Source organism: Macrotis lagotis, chromosome 3 (assembly GCF_037893015.1).
Source record: "Macrotis lagotis isolate mMagLag1 chromosome 3, bilby.v1.9.chrom.fasta, whole genome shotgun sequence".
NCBI classification, from domain to species: Eukaryota; Metazoa; Chordata; class Mammalia; order Peramelemorphia; family Peramelidae; genus Macrotis; species Macrotis lagotis.
This window is the reverse complement of record NC_133660.1, coordinates 294,724,718-294,741,879: the sequence shown is the minus strand read 5'-3', so window position 1 is coordinate 294,741,879 and position 17,162 is coordinate 294,724,718. Positions and strand designations below refer to the sequence as shown.

Sequence of the window (17,162 nt, the reverse complement as noted above, 5' to 3'; positions counted from 1 at the left end):
CACTGAAGCTTCCTGAAGCTTGTCTCTGCCATCCTGGAGCCCCTTACCTGGGCACCCCTTCAATTTGTCAAGGTAAGGCCAAGTCTCCTGCCCCTTCCCTCTGTGATCCTGGTCACTTGGCCCTCGGGCAAAGTTCTCCATCTCCCAGATTTCTTGATTTTTTTCTCCCTTGCTGCCCATTTCCCAGGCCCTGCAGGAGAGTTTTGAATGTGTTGAATTAGGAAGACTTAGGCCTAAGTCCTTTCTCCCTTTTTCTCCTGCTTGCAAGAAGTCAAGAGATCTGGGAGACGGAGAATAAGCGATCAGGATCACAGAGTCCCAGAATATGGATTCTAGGGGAGCCCATATCCTAAAAAAGAATAAGACACACTATACAGAGATCTTAGAGGGCTGCTTTTCTCTGCATTCAATGCTAGAGTCAAGAAGTTATTGTTGAGTTGTTTCACTCTTGTCCAACTCTTCTTGATTCCTTTTGGAATTTTCTTGGCAAAGATACTGGAATTGTCCATTTCTTTCCCTGACTCTTTTGACAAATGAGGAAACTGAGGCAAACAGGGTTAAGTGACTTACTCAGACTCACATAACTAGTAAAGACCTGAAGCCAGATTTGAACTCAGGTAGATCTGAATTCAAATCCTGTCTCAGATACATCCCAGCAGTGTGACATAGGGCGAATTGCTTAATCTCTTTGGGACTCAGATATAAAATGAGGGGGGGGATACAAGACCTTGGAGGTACCCTCTAGCTTGAGATGTATTTCTGGTCCTCTAATGTTTGTCCTTCATTTTCGAAGATCACAACATCAGGGAGGTGTTGCCATGACCAGCACATGAATTGGATTTGAGGGAGGGAGGGTGTGCTAAGTCCCCAGCCTCACTTTCTCCTCCATAGTCCTCTGGGTCCAGTGGCCAGATATGAATCAGGACGACTAGAGGTGGCCTTGGACGTCAGGCAATGAGGGTCACGCAGTTAGTAAGAGTCACTTAGGGGCGGCTAGGTGGCATAGTGGATAAAGCACTGGCCCTGGAGTCAGGAGTACCTGGGTTCAAATCTGGTCTCAGACACTTAACAATTACCTAGCTGTGTGCCCTCGGGCAAGCCACTTAACCCCATTTGCCTTGAAAAATAAATCTTAAAAAAAAAAAAGAGGCAATTAGCTAGTAAGAGTCAAGTGTCTGAGACTGGATTCAAACTCTTATCCTGCTGACTCCAAGGCCAGTGCTCTATCCACTGTGCCACCATGCTGTCCTCTAGTCTCAGATGAAATCACATCTCCAACATTCTATGTTCTGTTGTCCAGTGCTGACATGCTAGAAGGTCTGCCAAGACATTGTTCTTTGAGATCTTCTAGAAGCTGAACTTTGATCTGCCATCCCCATTCTTAGCTTCTTATATACCAGTACATTTACATAAACTCGTTTGGTGAGCCTCAATTCAATCCATTTCAGTTCAGCTCTCACTTTTTAAATGGTTTCCCACGTGCAAAACAAAGATGGCCTTGGGGTCAGAAAGACCTGGGTTCAGCAGATAGGAGTTTGTGACCTCAGATAAGTCACTTAACCTCAGTTCTCTCAGCAATACACTAAGACTACAGACTAAGTGTAAAAAAAGGTTCCCATCTCTGGGGAGCCTGCCCCTTTCATGACCTTACATATTATACCCCAAAACCATGTACCCCACAGCAGTCCAGTTGGGCTCATTTTTCAAACCACAACTATTTTAAACTCTCTCAACTGTTCTATTTTCTCTGGGCTAGATAGATGCCTTCCCAGCCTCTCTGTCGATAGACTAAGAGAAGCAGTTGAAACTTTCAGCATTTATCCTTTTAACACAGAGACCTCCAACGCGTAAGCAAACAATCAGAAGAAAGATTTGAAAGATAACATATTGTGATGAGAAGAGATTTGAGTCGAGAATCAGAAAATCTGGATTCAAATCCCCATCCTGACACTTTCTACTTTGTGACTGACTGAAGGCCAGTTCCTTATCCTCTATGGGCCCCAGTTTCCTCATCTATTAGCTAACAGATCACCTTGAGGGAGATCAGGCCTCAGTTACCGATCTAGAAAATGAGTGGGAAGGAATGATGAATCAGACCACATGGACCCTAGATCTAGTCAGACCCCAATCTGGAATATTGTCTTCAGTCTTGAGTGATATTTTAGGAAGGTTGCTATTGAACAGGAATGTGGTACTCTGGATGTTGGGTCCAGGCCTGGGTTCAAATCCCACCCTGTTCATGGTGTTCATCTTCATTTTGTAGTCTCCCGGGATGAGCTATTCCATTTCCCACCTCCCTTCCTTTGCCCAGGCTAGGAATGCTCTTGTTTTTCACTTCCACCTCTTAGAATCCATAGCTTTCTTCAAAGCTCAGCTCAATTACCACATCCTATATTCAGTATTCTCTCTAAGTGGTAGAAAGGATGAAGATTCTGCTATCCCCATAAGTTCTGAAAGTCCTTTTGAAAAGAAAATAAATTCTACTGACATCTTGTTTTTACTTTGTCTAAATTTCTTCCTGTTTTCCTCCCACTTACCTTCCTATAGAGCAGGTATGTGCATCTCAGGGCCTGTGGGACACATGTCATCCTCAAAACCCATTCATGCAGACATTATTACATTTTATTTTTATATTCATTGGAAACACAGATTACATTATAGACATAAATAAATATTAAATTCTAAATGTGACCCTCAACAAGGTTTTGTTGGACAATGTGTCCCAGGGGAGCTAAAAGGCTGGACATCCATGCTGTAGAGCCTTCTCTTAAAACCATTTTTTAAAAGAAAAAGAGGGAGGGGGGGGTGGGGAGTTAGTCAAACCAAGCAACATGTTGGAAAAAAACCTGCAATAGATGTAATGTTCTATACCCATGGATTCCTTCCCCACCTCCCCACCCATTTCTGCAAAGCAAAAGAAGTATTTTCTTCTATCTCTTCTTTGGGTCCAAGCTGGTTCTTTTAAATTTTACAATACTCAAAGTACTTTTTTTATCTACTTTGTAGATATTTTAAATTTATCTATATGCAATGATGTTTTACTGCAATAGAATGACTTCAGGACAGGGACTGCTTTTAAAAAAGAAGCTTTGTATCCCCAGTGTCTAATACAAAGTAAATGTTTAATAACTGTTTGATAAATTGAAGTAGAAGAGAGACAGATATAGTCAACAAGCCAACAAGCCTCTATTAATCATCTACCACATGGCAGGTTCTCTACTCTGAGAATACAGAAGGAGCTTTTAGGGTCACTCCCCGAGAATAGACCATGGCTCCTGCCCTTAAGAAGTTCACATTTTGATGGGGAAAACAACATTTAAACAACTATGTAGGGGGCAGCTTGGTGGCATGGTGTAGAGAATACCAGTCCTGGAATCAGGAGGATCTGAGTTCAGATTTGACATCATATACTTAATAATTACCTGTGTGACCTTGGGCAAGTCACTTGGCCCCCATTGCCTTGTTAAAAAAAAAACCAACTATACATGTAAGGTATAGATCGGTCATCTAAGAAGTAATCTATCCCAGAGGGAAGGCATGACTAACATTAAAAATGAGGGGCTGAGAAAGATTTAACCTTTTGGGACCAAAGGAGAGTGTCTATTTTTTCAGAGCTGCCAAAAAGTGGTGTGGCTATACCAAGATAAGATCCAAATGGATACAGGATTTAGATATGAAAAACAATGCTATAAGCAAACTAGAAGATCAAGGACTAGTCTACCTGTCAGATCTATGGAAAGGGAAGAGTTGGAGAACATCGCTAAAAACAAACTAGGTGATTTTGATTACATTAAATTAAAAAGCTTTTGAACAGACAAAACCACTGTAACCAAGATCAAAGGAAATGCAGTAAACTGGGAAATAATCTTTACAAGTAATGTTTCTGACAAAGGACTCATTTCTAAAACATACAGAGAACTGAGTCAAATTTTTTTTTAAAAAGCCATTCCCCAACAGACAAATAATCCAAGGATGCAAAGGAAATATATAGATGAGGAGATCAAAGTAATCCATAGTCATATGAAAAATTGCTCTAAATCATTACTTATTAGAGAAATGCAAATTAAAGCTTCTCTGAGGTACCACCTCACACCTCTCGGACTGGCCAGTATGACCAGAAAGGGCAATGATCAATATTGGAAGGGTTGTGGGAAATCTGGGACACTATTACACTGTTGGTAGAGCTCTGAACTCATCCAAGCTTTCTGGAGAGAAATTTGGAACTACACCCAAAGGGCAACAAAAATGTTCATACCCTTTGATCCAGCAATACCACTACTGGGTCTATACCCTGAAGAGATGAGGAAAAAGGGTAAAAACATTACTTGTACAAAAATATTCATAGCAGCCCTGTTTGTGGTGGCAAAGAATTGGAAAGCAGGTAAATGTCCTTCAATTGGGGAATGGTTTAGCAGACTGTGGTATATGTATGTCATGGAACACTATTGTTCTATTAGAAACCAGGAGGGGTGGGAATTCAGGGAAGCCTGGAGGGATTTGCATGAACTGATGCTGAGTGAGATGAGCAGAACCAGAAAAACACTGTACATCCTAACAGCAACATGGGGGTGATGATCAACCTTGATGGACTTGCTCATTCCAACAGTGCAACAATTGGGGACAATTTGGGGCATCTGCAATGGAGAATACCATCTCTTATCCAGAGGAAAGAACTGTGGAGTTTGAACAAAAACCAAGGACTATTACCTTTAATTTAGGGAAAAAACTGATATCTTATTGTCTGATCTTGCTATCTCTTATACTTTATCTTTCTTCTTTAAGGGTATGATTTCTCTCTCATCATATTCAATTTGGATCAATGTGTACCATGGAAACAATGTAAAGACTGGCAAATTGCCTTCTGTGGGGGTGGGGGGTATAAGATTGGGGGAAAATTGTAAAACTCATAATAAATATTTTTTAAAAAAGTGGTGTGGGCTTCCTGGGAAGAGTGACTCTTCCCTTCCTGGAAATCTGGACACAAGAGCTGGATGAACCATTTGTTGGGTATATTGGGAAAGTGATTCAAGTCTAGATACAGGTGATTCTTAATGATGGAAATTACTTTCCAACTCACATTCTGTGATTTTATGACTTTCTGAAATTCTCCAGTTCAAAATCTTTATGACCTCTTGCTTAATTATAAGGTATAAATCTTCACATGACAGTCTTGTGAAGGGGCGGGGCGGGGGAGGCTTTATCTGGCATTTCTTCTGACTTTGAAAATTAAAAAAAAATCCATTGCAGGTTTAACAGTAAAAATAGATTGGCTTAGTAAAGTGGTCATCTAAGCTGAGATTTCTTTGAGGGTATAGGGAATTTAAGGGGCTCCAGATTTGTTGATCTTGGTACCCCCTTCCTCTCCCTCTCTCTTGGCCTCAGGTGGGTGTTCTTACATGAAAAGGCATACCAGGTACGGGATACAGCCATTGAGTCTTCAGTGGTAACCAAGGTGAAGGGCTTTGGACGCTATGCCAACCGAGTCATGGATGTATCTGACTATGTAATCCCAACTCAGGTAAAACCCTTTATGAAGGGCATGTGGATGGGAAAGGTCAGAATGGGGTGGTCTGGGAGGAAAAAAGAGGAGAAAGAGGCAGAATACTAGTGGACTCTAAGCCAGAGACTATGGAAGGTCTTGAGGTTGTTGAATTAAGATACCCCTAGAACACTAAGATTTGAGGGAATGATAATTACCTATCAGGATTGAGGAGTAAGCAATGATTGTAAGCAATCTTGTAAGCAATGATCTGAGAGTAAGGAAAACTGGGTTTCTAATTATATAATTCTTGCCTTATATTTCCCAAGTGAGTCACTAAACTTTTCTGGACCTCAGTGTTTCCCTTACTACTAGAAAGAGACAAGAATGTTACTCTACCTGATATGAACAGCAGCAGTAGTAGACATTTACAAAGGACTTTAAGATTTACAATGCAACATAAATATAATTATTTGAGCCTCAAAACAACCTGTGAGGCAAATATCTCAGGTATTGTTATTCCCATTCAGCAGAAGAGGAAACTGAGGCTCAAAGAAGGAAAGTAAGTTACTGATACTCTTGCAGCTAGTAAATACAAGAGGTGGAATTCAAAGTCAGGAATTTGGAGAGGATCAAAAGCAGGGATATCTATAAGAACTCTTTAGAAACTATAATGTGAAAGGTTACAAAGAGGGTTTTTTTCTAACTATGATTGCATTTTTTTCTCTCACCTATTCCTAAGGGGACCTCTGTCTTTGTCATCATCACCAAGTTGATTATCACAGAAAACCAGAGGCAAGGTTTCTGCCCAGAGGTAAGAGCAGGTGCAGGTGGAGAAGGAAAGGAATAGAGATAATTACAATGATAATAAAGGGAGGAAATTAGTGTGCTAAGGGAGGAAGGGTATGTTTAAGTTATCTGAATAGGGACAGTAGTTCTGCGTAGACTGGAAGAAGGAATAAAATTGGAGGAGAGAAGTTCCTGTAAATGTAGATACATGTGAGTAAAGCAAGACTAAGGACTTGTCCAGATGCACTGTGAAGCTGAAAGGGCCAGAAAAAGCAAGAGGCAGGGGAAGAAGAGAAAACATTCAAAACCAAGAAACCACAATAAGGTATAAAGGAGATTATAGAGAAGCAGGGTACAGGATTGAATCTACAAGATGCAGTTACTTCAGTTTGCCACATTTATCTCGACTATAAGCCTGTGAGCTGTGTGTGTGTGTGTGTGTGTGTGTGTGTGTGTGTGTGCGTGTGCGTGTGCGTGTGTGTGTGTGTGTGTGTGTGTGTGTGTGTGTGTGCTAATGACATCTATGAGTAGCCATCTTCTGCTAGGATATGACCCATAAGCTAGCTTTTAAAGGAAATGAGTTCAAAGAGGCAGAGGTGAGGCAAGAGATCATTGAAGCATGGTGGCCAGTCCATGAAAAGGTGCAGAGGTGGATGATACATGAAACAACAAGACCAGTCTGGCTGGGATGCAGACTGTAAAGGAAGCATAAAATTAGTCTTCAAAGAGTGATTGTAGCCTAACTCTGAAGGGCATTAAATACTGAACGGAGACCATAAGAGGACATTGATATTGCTTGAGCAAAGGAGTAACACGGTCAAACATATAGAATACTCGTTGCTGGCTATATGAAGAATGGATTGGAGAGGAAAGTGAGGAGCTGGTCACCGACTCCTTGAGGGGTTCTGAGAGATAGCGGGAAAGGAGGGATAAAGGGGTGTTCCATCAAAGCATCTGCCTCCTGATGATATCTGCAGAATGAAGAGAAGTACGCCTGTACCACGGACAAGGACTGCCGGGCAGAGAGCTTCACTGATGGAGGTGAGCGGACCTCCCCAAAATGCTGCTGCTTGGGGATCCTGGGGAAGTAGGGCTAATGGTGGGGAGACCCTAACCAAGCATAGTTTTCACAAGCTGGGGCAGAAGGGGATCAGGTAGTAAATTATCCATTTTTTTCTTTACGTTTTAGATTTTATTTTTCCAACTATATGCAATTATAGTTTTCAACAGTCAGTTTTTACAAGGTTTTGAGTTGCACATTTTTCTCCATCTCTCCCTCCCCTCCCCTTTCCTCTGACAGAAAGCAATCTAACATAGGTTATTATTTTTATATATGTACATATATAAAACTGTCAAACATAAATCCTTATTAATCATGTTGTGAAAGAATAACAAAATTGAAATGAGAAAAAAATGAAAGAGAAAAAAATACATAAGATAACTTTTAAAAATTTGAAAATGGGGGCAGCTAGGTGGTACAGTGGATAGAGCACCAGCCCTGGAGTCAGGAGTACCTGAGTTCAAATCCGGCCTCAGACACTTAATAATTACCTAGCTATGTGGCCTTGGGCAAGCCACTTAACCCCATTTGCCTTGCAAAAACTAAAAAAATTAAAAATTAAATTAAAAAAATTAAAAATTGAAAATATTAAGCTTTGGTCTGCATTTAAACTCCAGTTCCTTCTCTAGACATAGATGATATTTTCTCATTTTCTAACAAAGTTAGAAAAACAGGGAAGGAAGAGACAGATGTGAAAATCTCCTCAGTTATAATTCTGCTTCCTTCTGATGCCCAGCTTGTCTTCTTATTATAGAGACTCTGTCCAATGGTGTCCTGATAAATGTTTAACAACTGGTTCTCCACAACATTATATGTGTGTGTATGTATGCACACACACACACACACACACACACATATTTATGACGAACTTTTTTTGTTGCTTTTGCAAGACAGTGGGGTTCAGTGACTTGCCCAAGGTCACACAGCTAGATAATTATTAAATATCTGAGGCTCGATTTGAACTCACTTTCCTCCTGACTCCAGAGCTGGTACTCTATTCTCTATACCACCTAGCTGCCCCCCGCCCCATGACAAATTTTTAAGTTTAATCTATATATTAGTATTTTCTAAGGGTTAGGCAATCAATAAAACAATTAATCCAGTCCAAATTGTAGCTTTGGCCAATTTCTGAGGTGTAAATACAAATGAAAATTGAGCAATTATTTTTCTCCAGTGGTTTGGCTGGTTCTGGTAATTCTAATTAGCTCAAATAGTGGGGGGTAGAGGTTGGAAAAGGTAAGGGAATGGATCCCTAGGTGATGTGATCATTATTCCTTCCTAGGTATTCTCACTGGCCGCTGTGTGAACTATAGCTCGATGATGAGAACCTGTGAGGTCCAAGGCTGGTGCCCTGTGGAGATCGACACAATCAAGATGTAAGAGCTGAGCTTCCTGATCCCCTTGAATGAGCTGGAAGAAGATGAGCTGGCCCCAGACATATCTGACTTCCAAGCATGCAGTCTTGTAGATGTTCTGGGTAGTCCCTGTTCTTGAGGCTTGGGGAACAGGAGGGCTTCCCTTGCCTGCCTATTGACTTTCCTTCATTTTCCTCTCTGAATACTACCACCCCAGGGCAGAGGTTCTGAAAGGTTTTTCCTTTAGGACAGAAATGCCCCATTTCTACAGGGTTGGGGCCATGTCTGTCTACCCTTTGGGGGATCGATTCCCTATCACTATCCAGGTAAGGGGATGGGCTTCCCTACTTCTCTAAGAGGCACTCAGGGTTCTGCTTTCATCCTGCAGGCCTGTCATGATGGAAGCTGAGAACTTCACCATCTTCATCAAAAACAGCATCCGCTTCCCTCTCTTCAACTTTGAGAAGTGAGTCTTTGGTGTATATCTAGAACCTAATCAGCAGCTTCCTCACCTTATCTTCCATACTTAAAACCAAGTCTGAAGTTTCATTCCATCTTTTTTCTTATCATTCCTACCTAAAACCCCATAAACAGATTTCTCCCTTCTTCCCTTTTAGCCTTCCCCCTAAAATTTGATCCATAGGTTACTCTTCCTTCTCCTAATTTTTCCACCTAGATTACAGTCCATCCTCTTAATCATCCCCCTTAGAATTGATCCATAGCTTCCTTACCCAACTCCCTCAGGTATCTAGAAAGTTGGAGCTAGATAGGACACAAGAGAAAGGTACACCTGGACACATTCATTTTGCTTCCTTTATCGTGCTTTTTGCCCTTTCTTGTCATTCAGACTGAGTAAGGGAGGCCTTTCTCACATCCTTCTCCAGTCTAGGCTTCCCTTGGGGCTTTTGCTCAAACCACCTCTAAATGATTATCAAAGATTTGGGGACCCATAGTCCTGATTTATATATAACAACTCACATTTACACTGGATTTTAAGATTCATTTTTCACTTTATCTACAATTTCTCTGTGAAGAAGGTAGTGAAAGTATTATTGTTCCCATTTTAAGGATGCTTTGACCACATAGCTCAGAGCCAGGATTAAAATCAAGACCTTCCAACTCCAAACGAGATAGGCTTCAAATTGCCAAAGTATTTAATCAAGGTAATAACATTAATATTTGTTACTATATATATATATATATATATATATATAATTATATTTATGTATATACATTTGATGGGGCAGTTGAATTAAGCAGTAGACAGAGCACCTGGATGAGGGAAACTCATCTTTCTGATTTCAGATCTGATCTCTGACTCTTACTACTTGTATAACCCTGGGCAAATCACTTAACGCTATTTCCCTCAGTTTTGTCATCTGCAAAATGTGTTGGAGAAGGAAATGGCAAATCTTTCCAGTGTCTTTGCCAAGAAAACTCCAAACGGGGTCACAAAGAATCAGACATAAACTGATAAATGATAGAACAACAAAAAATTATGGCTGTATATAATATATATTTAATAAATATACATATATCTATATATGTGTATATATATATAGTCTGCATTGATCCTCAAAATAACTCTGGAAGAAATTACCATTTTAAAACCTGTGAAACTAAGGTTAAATGATTTGCCTATGGTCAAGATTTGAATTCAGGGTAAATAAGATTTGAACTCAGATCTATCCTGATTCCCAGTCCAAAGCTCTTACCCACTGTGCCAGCTCTAGCTATTTATGGAAAAGAAATATATAGATATGGTCATGTTACATGTTATCTGATATGTGACATGATGGCCAAGAAAATTCTTATGAATCTCTAATGGTTCCTTAAATTAGTGTAATAAACATTCAGGGCTTAAGGATAATGATGAACTCTGCTAAAGGGTTTATGATAGGATTCTGATAGGACCTTTCCTAGGATGCTTTCCTAGAATTTTCTTAAATTCAAGCCTTATGGGTAGAGGCATAACTAGAAATTCTTGTATCCTGGGGGTAATTATGACTAGGGTAGGGAATAGGGAGTGGTCCATTAAAAGAGCATTCAGCCAGGGGTGTAGTCATTCTAGGAGTGGGGGCTGGATGATCTTCTATTCAGTTCAGTTTGGTCAATGGCTATTTGTACTCAAACTTCAATTACTGAAAGCAAGAGAGGGAAGTTAATCAGAGAACTGCATCAAGCTAAAGGACTTTGGGAGTATAATTCCAGGGCAGGAAAGAAAGTGGCATGGTCTCATGTGAGGTGGAAAGTTTTTGTTCATTTGTCTTTCAGTGTCTGACTCTTCCTGACCCCATTTGGGATTTTCTTGCCAAAGATACTGGAGTCACTTCCTTCTCAGTTTATTTGACAGATAAGGAAATGAAGGTAAACAGGGTTAAGTGCCTTGCCCAGGGTCACAAAGCTAAGTGTCTAAGACTGGTTTTGAACATTATAAGATGAGTCCTCCTGATCCTAAGCCTGGCACTCTCCACTGTACCATGACAAAAAAAAATTACTAAGAGGAAGAATGGAATCCCATGTCCTCATCAAGAGCAAAGTTGTGGTCGTCCTTCCCCAGTTGTAGCTATTCTTGTGAGCTATGGGACTAAAAAAAGGCAGTGACTATACTTACACATTTTTCCCCAAATTTATTGAATCACAAACACATCTTCACAGACTATTTTGTTTCAGATAAATAAAGCCAAGAAATTGGTATGAATTATCTGTCCATGGTATTGACTGCTCTGACTTGATTTAAAAGAAGACTGTGTAGCATAATGAAAAGTACTCTGACTTTAGAAAAAGAGAGGATTTAGACTCAAATCTGGTATTCATAAAGTATGACCTAAGTCAAAAGACTTTCCTCGAGAAGACTCACTCAGTCCAGTATGGTGTTCCATGTTCTAAGATTCCTTCCAGCTTGGCATTCTAGATTCTAGGTCTTGAATCTCTTCCAGATTATTCATAGAACCATAGCTCTACAGTTGGAAGGGATCTCAGAGATCATCTAGCTCAATACCTAAAATGATGATGATTGATTTTCCCAGCAGAGAGGCAACCGGACAACAAGGAAATTGAGAGACTTGCCTCAAATCACCCAGCTAGGAAACTTCATAGGAAAGACTGTGAACCTATGTCCTCTGACTATTAAGCCAGTATATTTTCTGCTATATCAGACCCTGACATTTTGTTCTAAGGTCCTTCCCAGGTCCAATGCTCTGCATTCTAAGATTCTTCCTAACTTTGATGTTCAGTGTTCTAAGGGTCCTTCCAACTCCAATATTCTATATCCATCCCATCTGTGATTTATTCTTGTCTTTAAATTGACTGAAAATTTGTACAGTTGGGGGCAGCTAGGTGATGAAGTGGATAAAGCACTGGCCCTGGAGTCAAGAGGACCTGAGTTCAAATGTGACCTCAGACACTTAATAATTGCCTAGCTGTGTGACCTTGAGCAAATCATTCTTAACCCCATTGCCTTAAATAAATTTTTAAAAATCTACAGGTTACCTGCTATGACTACTCACATCTATTTTCCTTTTTTTCCCCCCTTCCATTCTCCTGAGTCCTGAGAAAGAAATTGAGAGGGGTTGGGGTGGGGCTCTGATTTTTACTCCTTCCCTAGCTGGTCTTTATCCCAATGTGATAAGAGTAGGAATGTTCTCAGTCTCAGTACCCACCCAATATTTCTGTCCTCTGGTCTCAGGTCTTTTGCTAGGAACTCTTTTTCAGACTGCATAGCAGTCTCTGGTTTAGTCTTATCATATGAATCCTTTAGGATACCTCACACCCCAGGAAATATTAAAGTCAAAGTCCAATTTTTCCCTTTGTGCTTTGTCAAACCACCCCTGATTTTTCTCTTTTTTTCCCCCCCTCTTTTTTTCTTTTCTTTCCAGGGGAAACTTGTTACCCAACCTCACCTCTGCAGACTTAAAGAAATGTCATTTCCATCCAGAAACTGCCCCCTTTTGCCCCATCCTTCGAGTGGGCGACGTGGTCAATTTTGCAGGGCAAGATTTTGCCAAGCTCGCCAACACAGTGAGGACTCTATTCTCTTAACTCATGTGGTGTCAGTACTTCCTCTATTGTCTGGAGCCAATGACTTTATGGTTCAATGGGTTTCTGAAGAGTGAAAGTGGTCCAGAAACCCGGGACAAGAGCCCAGCCCGACCTCTTCCTTTACTCTTCAGGAATCTTTCATCCAGATCATTTAGCACTCCTGGGCCTCAGCCTCTGATTTCCAAACTGGGCAGTGGGGACAGGAACAAGACACCTTGTCTTGAGAGTGGTTGAGTCATTAAAAATGTCCAAGAATATTTTTAAAAATATGGTGCTACAGACAATGGAGGCTAATCAAGAAACAATTAAACACTTATTATTTGCTAGGGATTATGCCAGATTATACCTTGGTATTATATCCTGTGTCTTTTTCTCTCATATAATATGGATGGTAGACCAAGACCTCCAGATCTGTGAGCTGGGGAGTCATGAAGCCTCTGCTAGCTATGGGACTTTTTTATTGAGGTCCCTGTGATAAATTATTTCCTTTTCTTACAATTTGTCACCTAAAGAAAGGAGAGAAGATGCTGCCTAATTACTTCCAGGAGAGCTGGGAATCTGGGAGAAAATATGAGGAATGCTCATACTATAAGAGACAGGGGTATAGTACAGAGCTGACTATGGAGCCAGAAAAATGTGAGTTCAAATCCCATTTCTGACACACATTGGTTATGTGACCCTGAGTGGGGGCAAACTGTATTTCCCTACCTGAATGTTCTCTATGCCAAAATAATAATAATAATAATAATAATAATAATAATAATCATTGGTCTAGTAACAATTTCTTATTTTATACATATATTTAGGGTATCTAAGTGCCGCAGTGGTTAGACAGAGCATTAGACATGAAATCAGGAAGATCTGGGTTTGAATTCTGGCTCAAATACTTATTTAGTTATGTGAGCTAGAACCAATTATATAATCTCTCTCAGCCTCAGTTTCCACATCTGTAAAATAGACTAGTAATAATGGAGTCTCTCCCACAGGGTTATTATGAGGATTAAAGTAGATAACATCTCTAAAGTGTTCTGCCAACTTTAAACACCATATAATTGTTGAACTCCTTGTTATTCTGATGTCTGGTTTCTTTCCTCAGGGAGGAGTCCTGGGCATTAAGATTGGCTGGATCTGTGACTTGGACAGGTCCTCAGATCAGTGCATCCCCAAATATTCCTTTACTCGGCTAGATGGCATCTCTGAGAAGAACAATGTCTCTCCTGGCTACAACTTCAGGTAAGTTTGTGGAGGGATCGGAACATAGCTTCATCCTCATTGACAATAGATAATAAAGGACCCTCTAACTACAGGATCAGAGGAAGGTCTGTGGGAGGTAAAACCTGAGATCGATTTCCATTTCTCTTATTAGTGATTTGGCACCGTCTCTCATATGGCTGCTGATTGTTTATATTTCTGCTTTTGAAAACCATCAGTGTCTTTTTACAATTAGCTATTGGGAATGTCTTATATATTTGTATTTGGATGAAAAGAATGATGCTCTACTGATAGAGAGACAGACAGATAGACAGACAGAGACAGAGAGAACAGCGAGAGAGAGACGACAGAGACAGAGAGGAAAAAGAGGGAGAGGGAGAGAGACAGAGAGAGAGAGAGAACCAAGTACTTCTGTGTAACTTCTTAGGATACAGATGTAAGCAAACAAGGAAGTTCCTACCCTCAAAGAACTTACATTCTAAAGGGGGAAGATAATACTTGCGGTGGAGAAGGTCAAAGAGAGGAAGAGGCTAGGGCTCATCCATCAGCAGGCCCTAAGGCAGGAGATCTTTTCAGTGGGGCCAGGTTACTGGGGAGTCCTGGAGAGTGAGTTAACCTGGGAGTGAAATGAATGTGACTTGGTTCCTTTGTAAAATGAAAGATCAAAATACTGGATTTGGAATCGGAAAAACTTGAGGCCAAATCCTGCCTCAGACACTTAGTGGAAGGGGACCCTGAGAATGACACTTGATCCCTCTGAGCTTTGGTTTCCTAATCTATTGAGTGAGGATAATCATAGCACCTACCTCATAAGCCTGTGAGGATAGAATGAACTCATATATGTACAACACTTTGCATACCCTAAATCACAATTATAATAATAACTACCATCTATTCTACTCTAAGGTTCACAGAGCATTTTACAAATATCATCCTATTTTATCTTCACAATGACCTTAAAATTATAGTAATTATAGTCCCCACTTTATAGATGAGAAAAGTGAAGCAAAGAGGTTAAATGATTTCACTAGGGCGACTCAGAGAGTAAGTGTCTGAGGAGGGATTTGAACTCAGGTCTTCCTGACTCCAGCTCTAGCTGGTTCTACTCTTTCATTTTACAGAGAAGAAAAATGAAGTTCAAAGAGGAAAATCACTTGCTCAAGGTTGCACCATTTTAGAGGACAATCATGAATTAGGAATGTTGAACCTAAAGAAGAAGAAATGCCTTGGGGGTGGGGCTGGGCTAGTGAACTCCAAATAGTCAAAGAGGAATTAGGTTGATTTTACTTGACTCTTGGTTCACATAACTGAAGAACCCAGGCAATTTTCAGACTCCTCTCCCCTTAATTGTCCAGAGCTTCCTAATGTTTTGGCTCCTCAATGACCTCAAGGAGATGTTGGATAACCCTTTATACATTCTACAAGAAAGATGCTTAAGATATTGAAATCATAGTATTATGTTTCCTAGTAATAAGAGCAACAAATTATGTGGTAGATAATGTCATTTCTGGAAGTGAAACTTCAGTATGATTCTCCCCAATCTCAGTGATAGCATGGAATATATAGCACCACTACCCATTCTAATAAATACAAAGGAAATTAAATTGGGCTAGCTAACCAGGAGCTCAAGGAGCTTCACAAACATTGTCTGATTCAGACCATATCTAGTTATAAAGGAAAGTCCTTTTTTTAAGAATGCTCAGCAGCTAGTGAGAGAGCCAAGAAACAGAGGCCTGCCTGCTAAGGTCCCTTCAAGCTCGAAATGTCTGTGATTCTCTGCCATGAAGATGTCAACAACAGACACATATAACAGCCTCCAGAAAGCCTCCCGTTAACTGACACCCTCAAGCAAGACTAGCCTGGGCAATCAGCTAGCTTTCTGTCATCCTGGGGCCTTTTTCCAAGTGTTTTGGTAGGGATCCAGATGGGAAGATTTGTGGTTGGAGGAGTGCTGTGCTAAAAGTCTAAAACTGAGAGATTTGCTAAGTCGGATGTGATTGTCTTCCAGGACTCTCTAGATGTGGGTCACTTCATCCCTATGCCATGCTCCCTTCAGTCATGGTCTTGACCATTGTCATTATCTAAATGTATTAACCCTTGGTTTATGGAACCATTTGGTTAGTTAGAACACCATGTTCTTCAATCATCCCTCTTAGCTGAGGTGTTATTGTGTGGGTGTACGGGTGTGTGGGGAGATAGGCATAGAGATGATGGATGGATAATAATAGGAGTCTTGGTGAACTTCAAGCTTTCTCGGAGTCAGTAGTTTGACATGGAAGACAAAGAAGCTAATTTGCTCCCTGGCTGTATGAAGACTGGACTAGTGTCCAAAATAAAGGCCCCTATGGTCCTACACTCCTCTGCCCTAGCCAGACTACAGCAGGAGAGCTGAATTCCTTTCTGGAAGTCACATTTTAGGACACTGATGAGCTGGAGATTATCCAAAAGAAAACAATTAGGATGATGGGGTGGTGAGGGGGCTCCCATTCCGATTAAAGCAGCCTGGGTGGTGGTGGGGAGATATGGTAAGTCTCTTCAAGAATTTTAAGAGTTGTCCTATGGAAGAAGGCTTTGACTTAGTCTACTTGGTTCCAGAAGGCAGAATCAGGAGCAAGGGTGGTGTGGGGAGTGGGGATGCAGAGTCAGACATAGCTGTGAGATCAGGAAAACCTTTAAAAAGTTCTGTATTTGGAGTCAGAAGGTCTGTGTTTTAATCCCAGCTCTCCTACTGTAGAATGGTGGATAAGTCAATCCTCCTCTCTGTGTCTCAGTTTCCTAAAGAGAGGGGAAGACTAGAAGATCCATTTCTGACATTTTATGTTTTCTGTTCTGAGGTCCCTTCAAGCTTTGACATTCTATGAGACCACAAAGGGAAGAGAATTAGTTTAGCAGAGATATGGGAGACAGGGATTGATTTCTTTTTTTATTTTGTTTTTTGCAAGGCAGTGAGGTAAAGTGACTTGCCCAAAGTCACACAGCTAAGACAGTATTAAGTGACTTAGGTTGGATTTGAACTTGGATCCTCCTGAATCCAGGGCTGATACTCTATCCACTGCACCATCTAATTGCCCCTGTAGGAATTTATTTCAATGAGAATTCATCTATATTATAGAGAAATTAGGAGTGGAAACCAGAAGATAGGGGTTTTTCATCTGGTTCCACCAATTCCTACTTGATTTCTGCACTTTGGTTCCTTATCAGTAAAAAAATCAGGGCTGAACTAGAG

General features: G+C 40.6%; 1 protein-coding gene across 1 annotated transcript in view; it reads left to right on the top strand.

Moving 5' to 3' along the window:
• Positions 1-17,162, top strand: part of P2RX3 (purinergic receptor P2X 3) — a 38,892-nt gene that overhangs the window by 8,081 nt on the left and 13,649 nt on the right. The window contains exons 2-8 of the mRNA XM_074231508.1: positions 5,383-5,518; positions 6,222-6,293; positions 7,246-7,309; positions 8,611-8,704; positions 9,072-9,149; positions 12,562-12,703; positions 13,821-13,957. Coding sequence (XP_074087609.1) covers positions 5,383-5,518; positions 6,222-6,293; positions 7,246-7,309; positions 8,611-8,704; positions 9,072-9,149; positions 12,562-12,703; positions 13,821-13,957 — 723 coding nt within the window. The remainder of the gene's footprint in view (positions 1-5,382; positions 5,519-6,221; positions 6,294-7,245; positions 7,310-8,610; positions 8,705-9,071; positions 9,150-12,561; positions 12,704-13,820; positions 13,958-17,162) is intronic.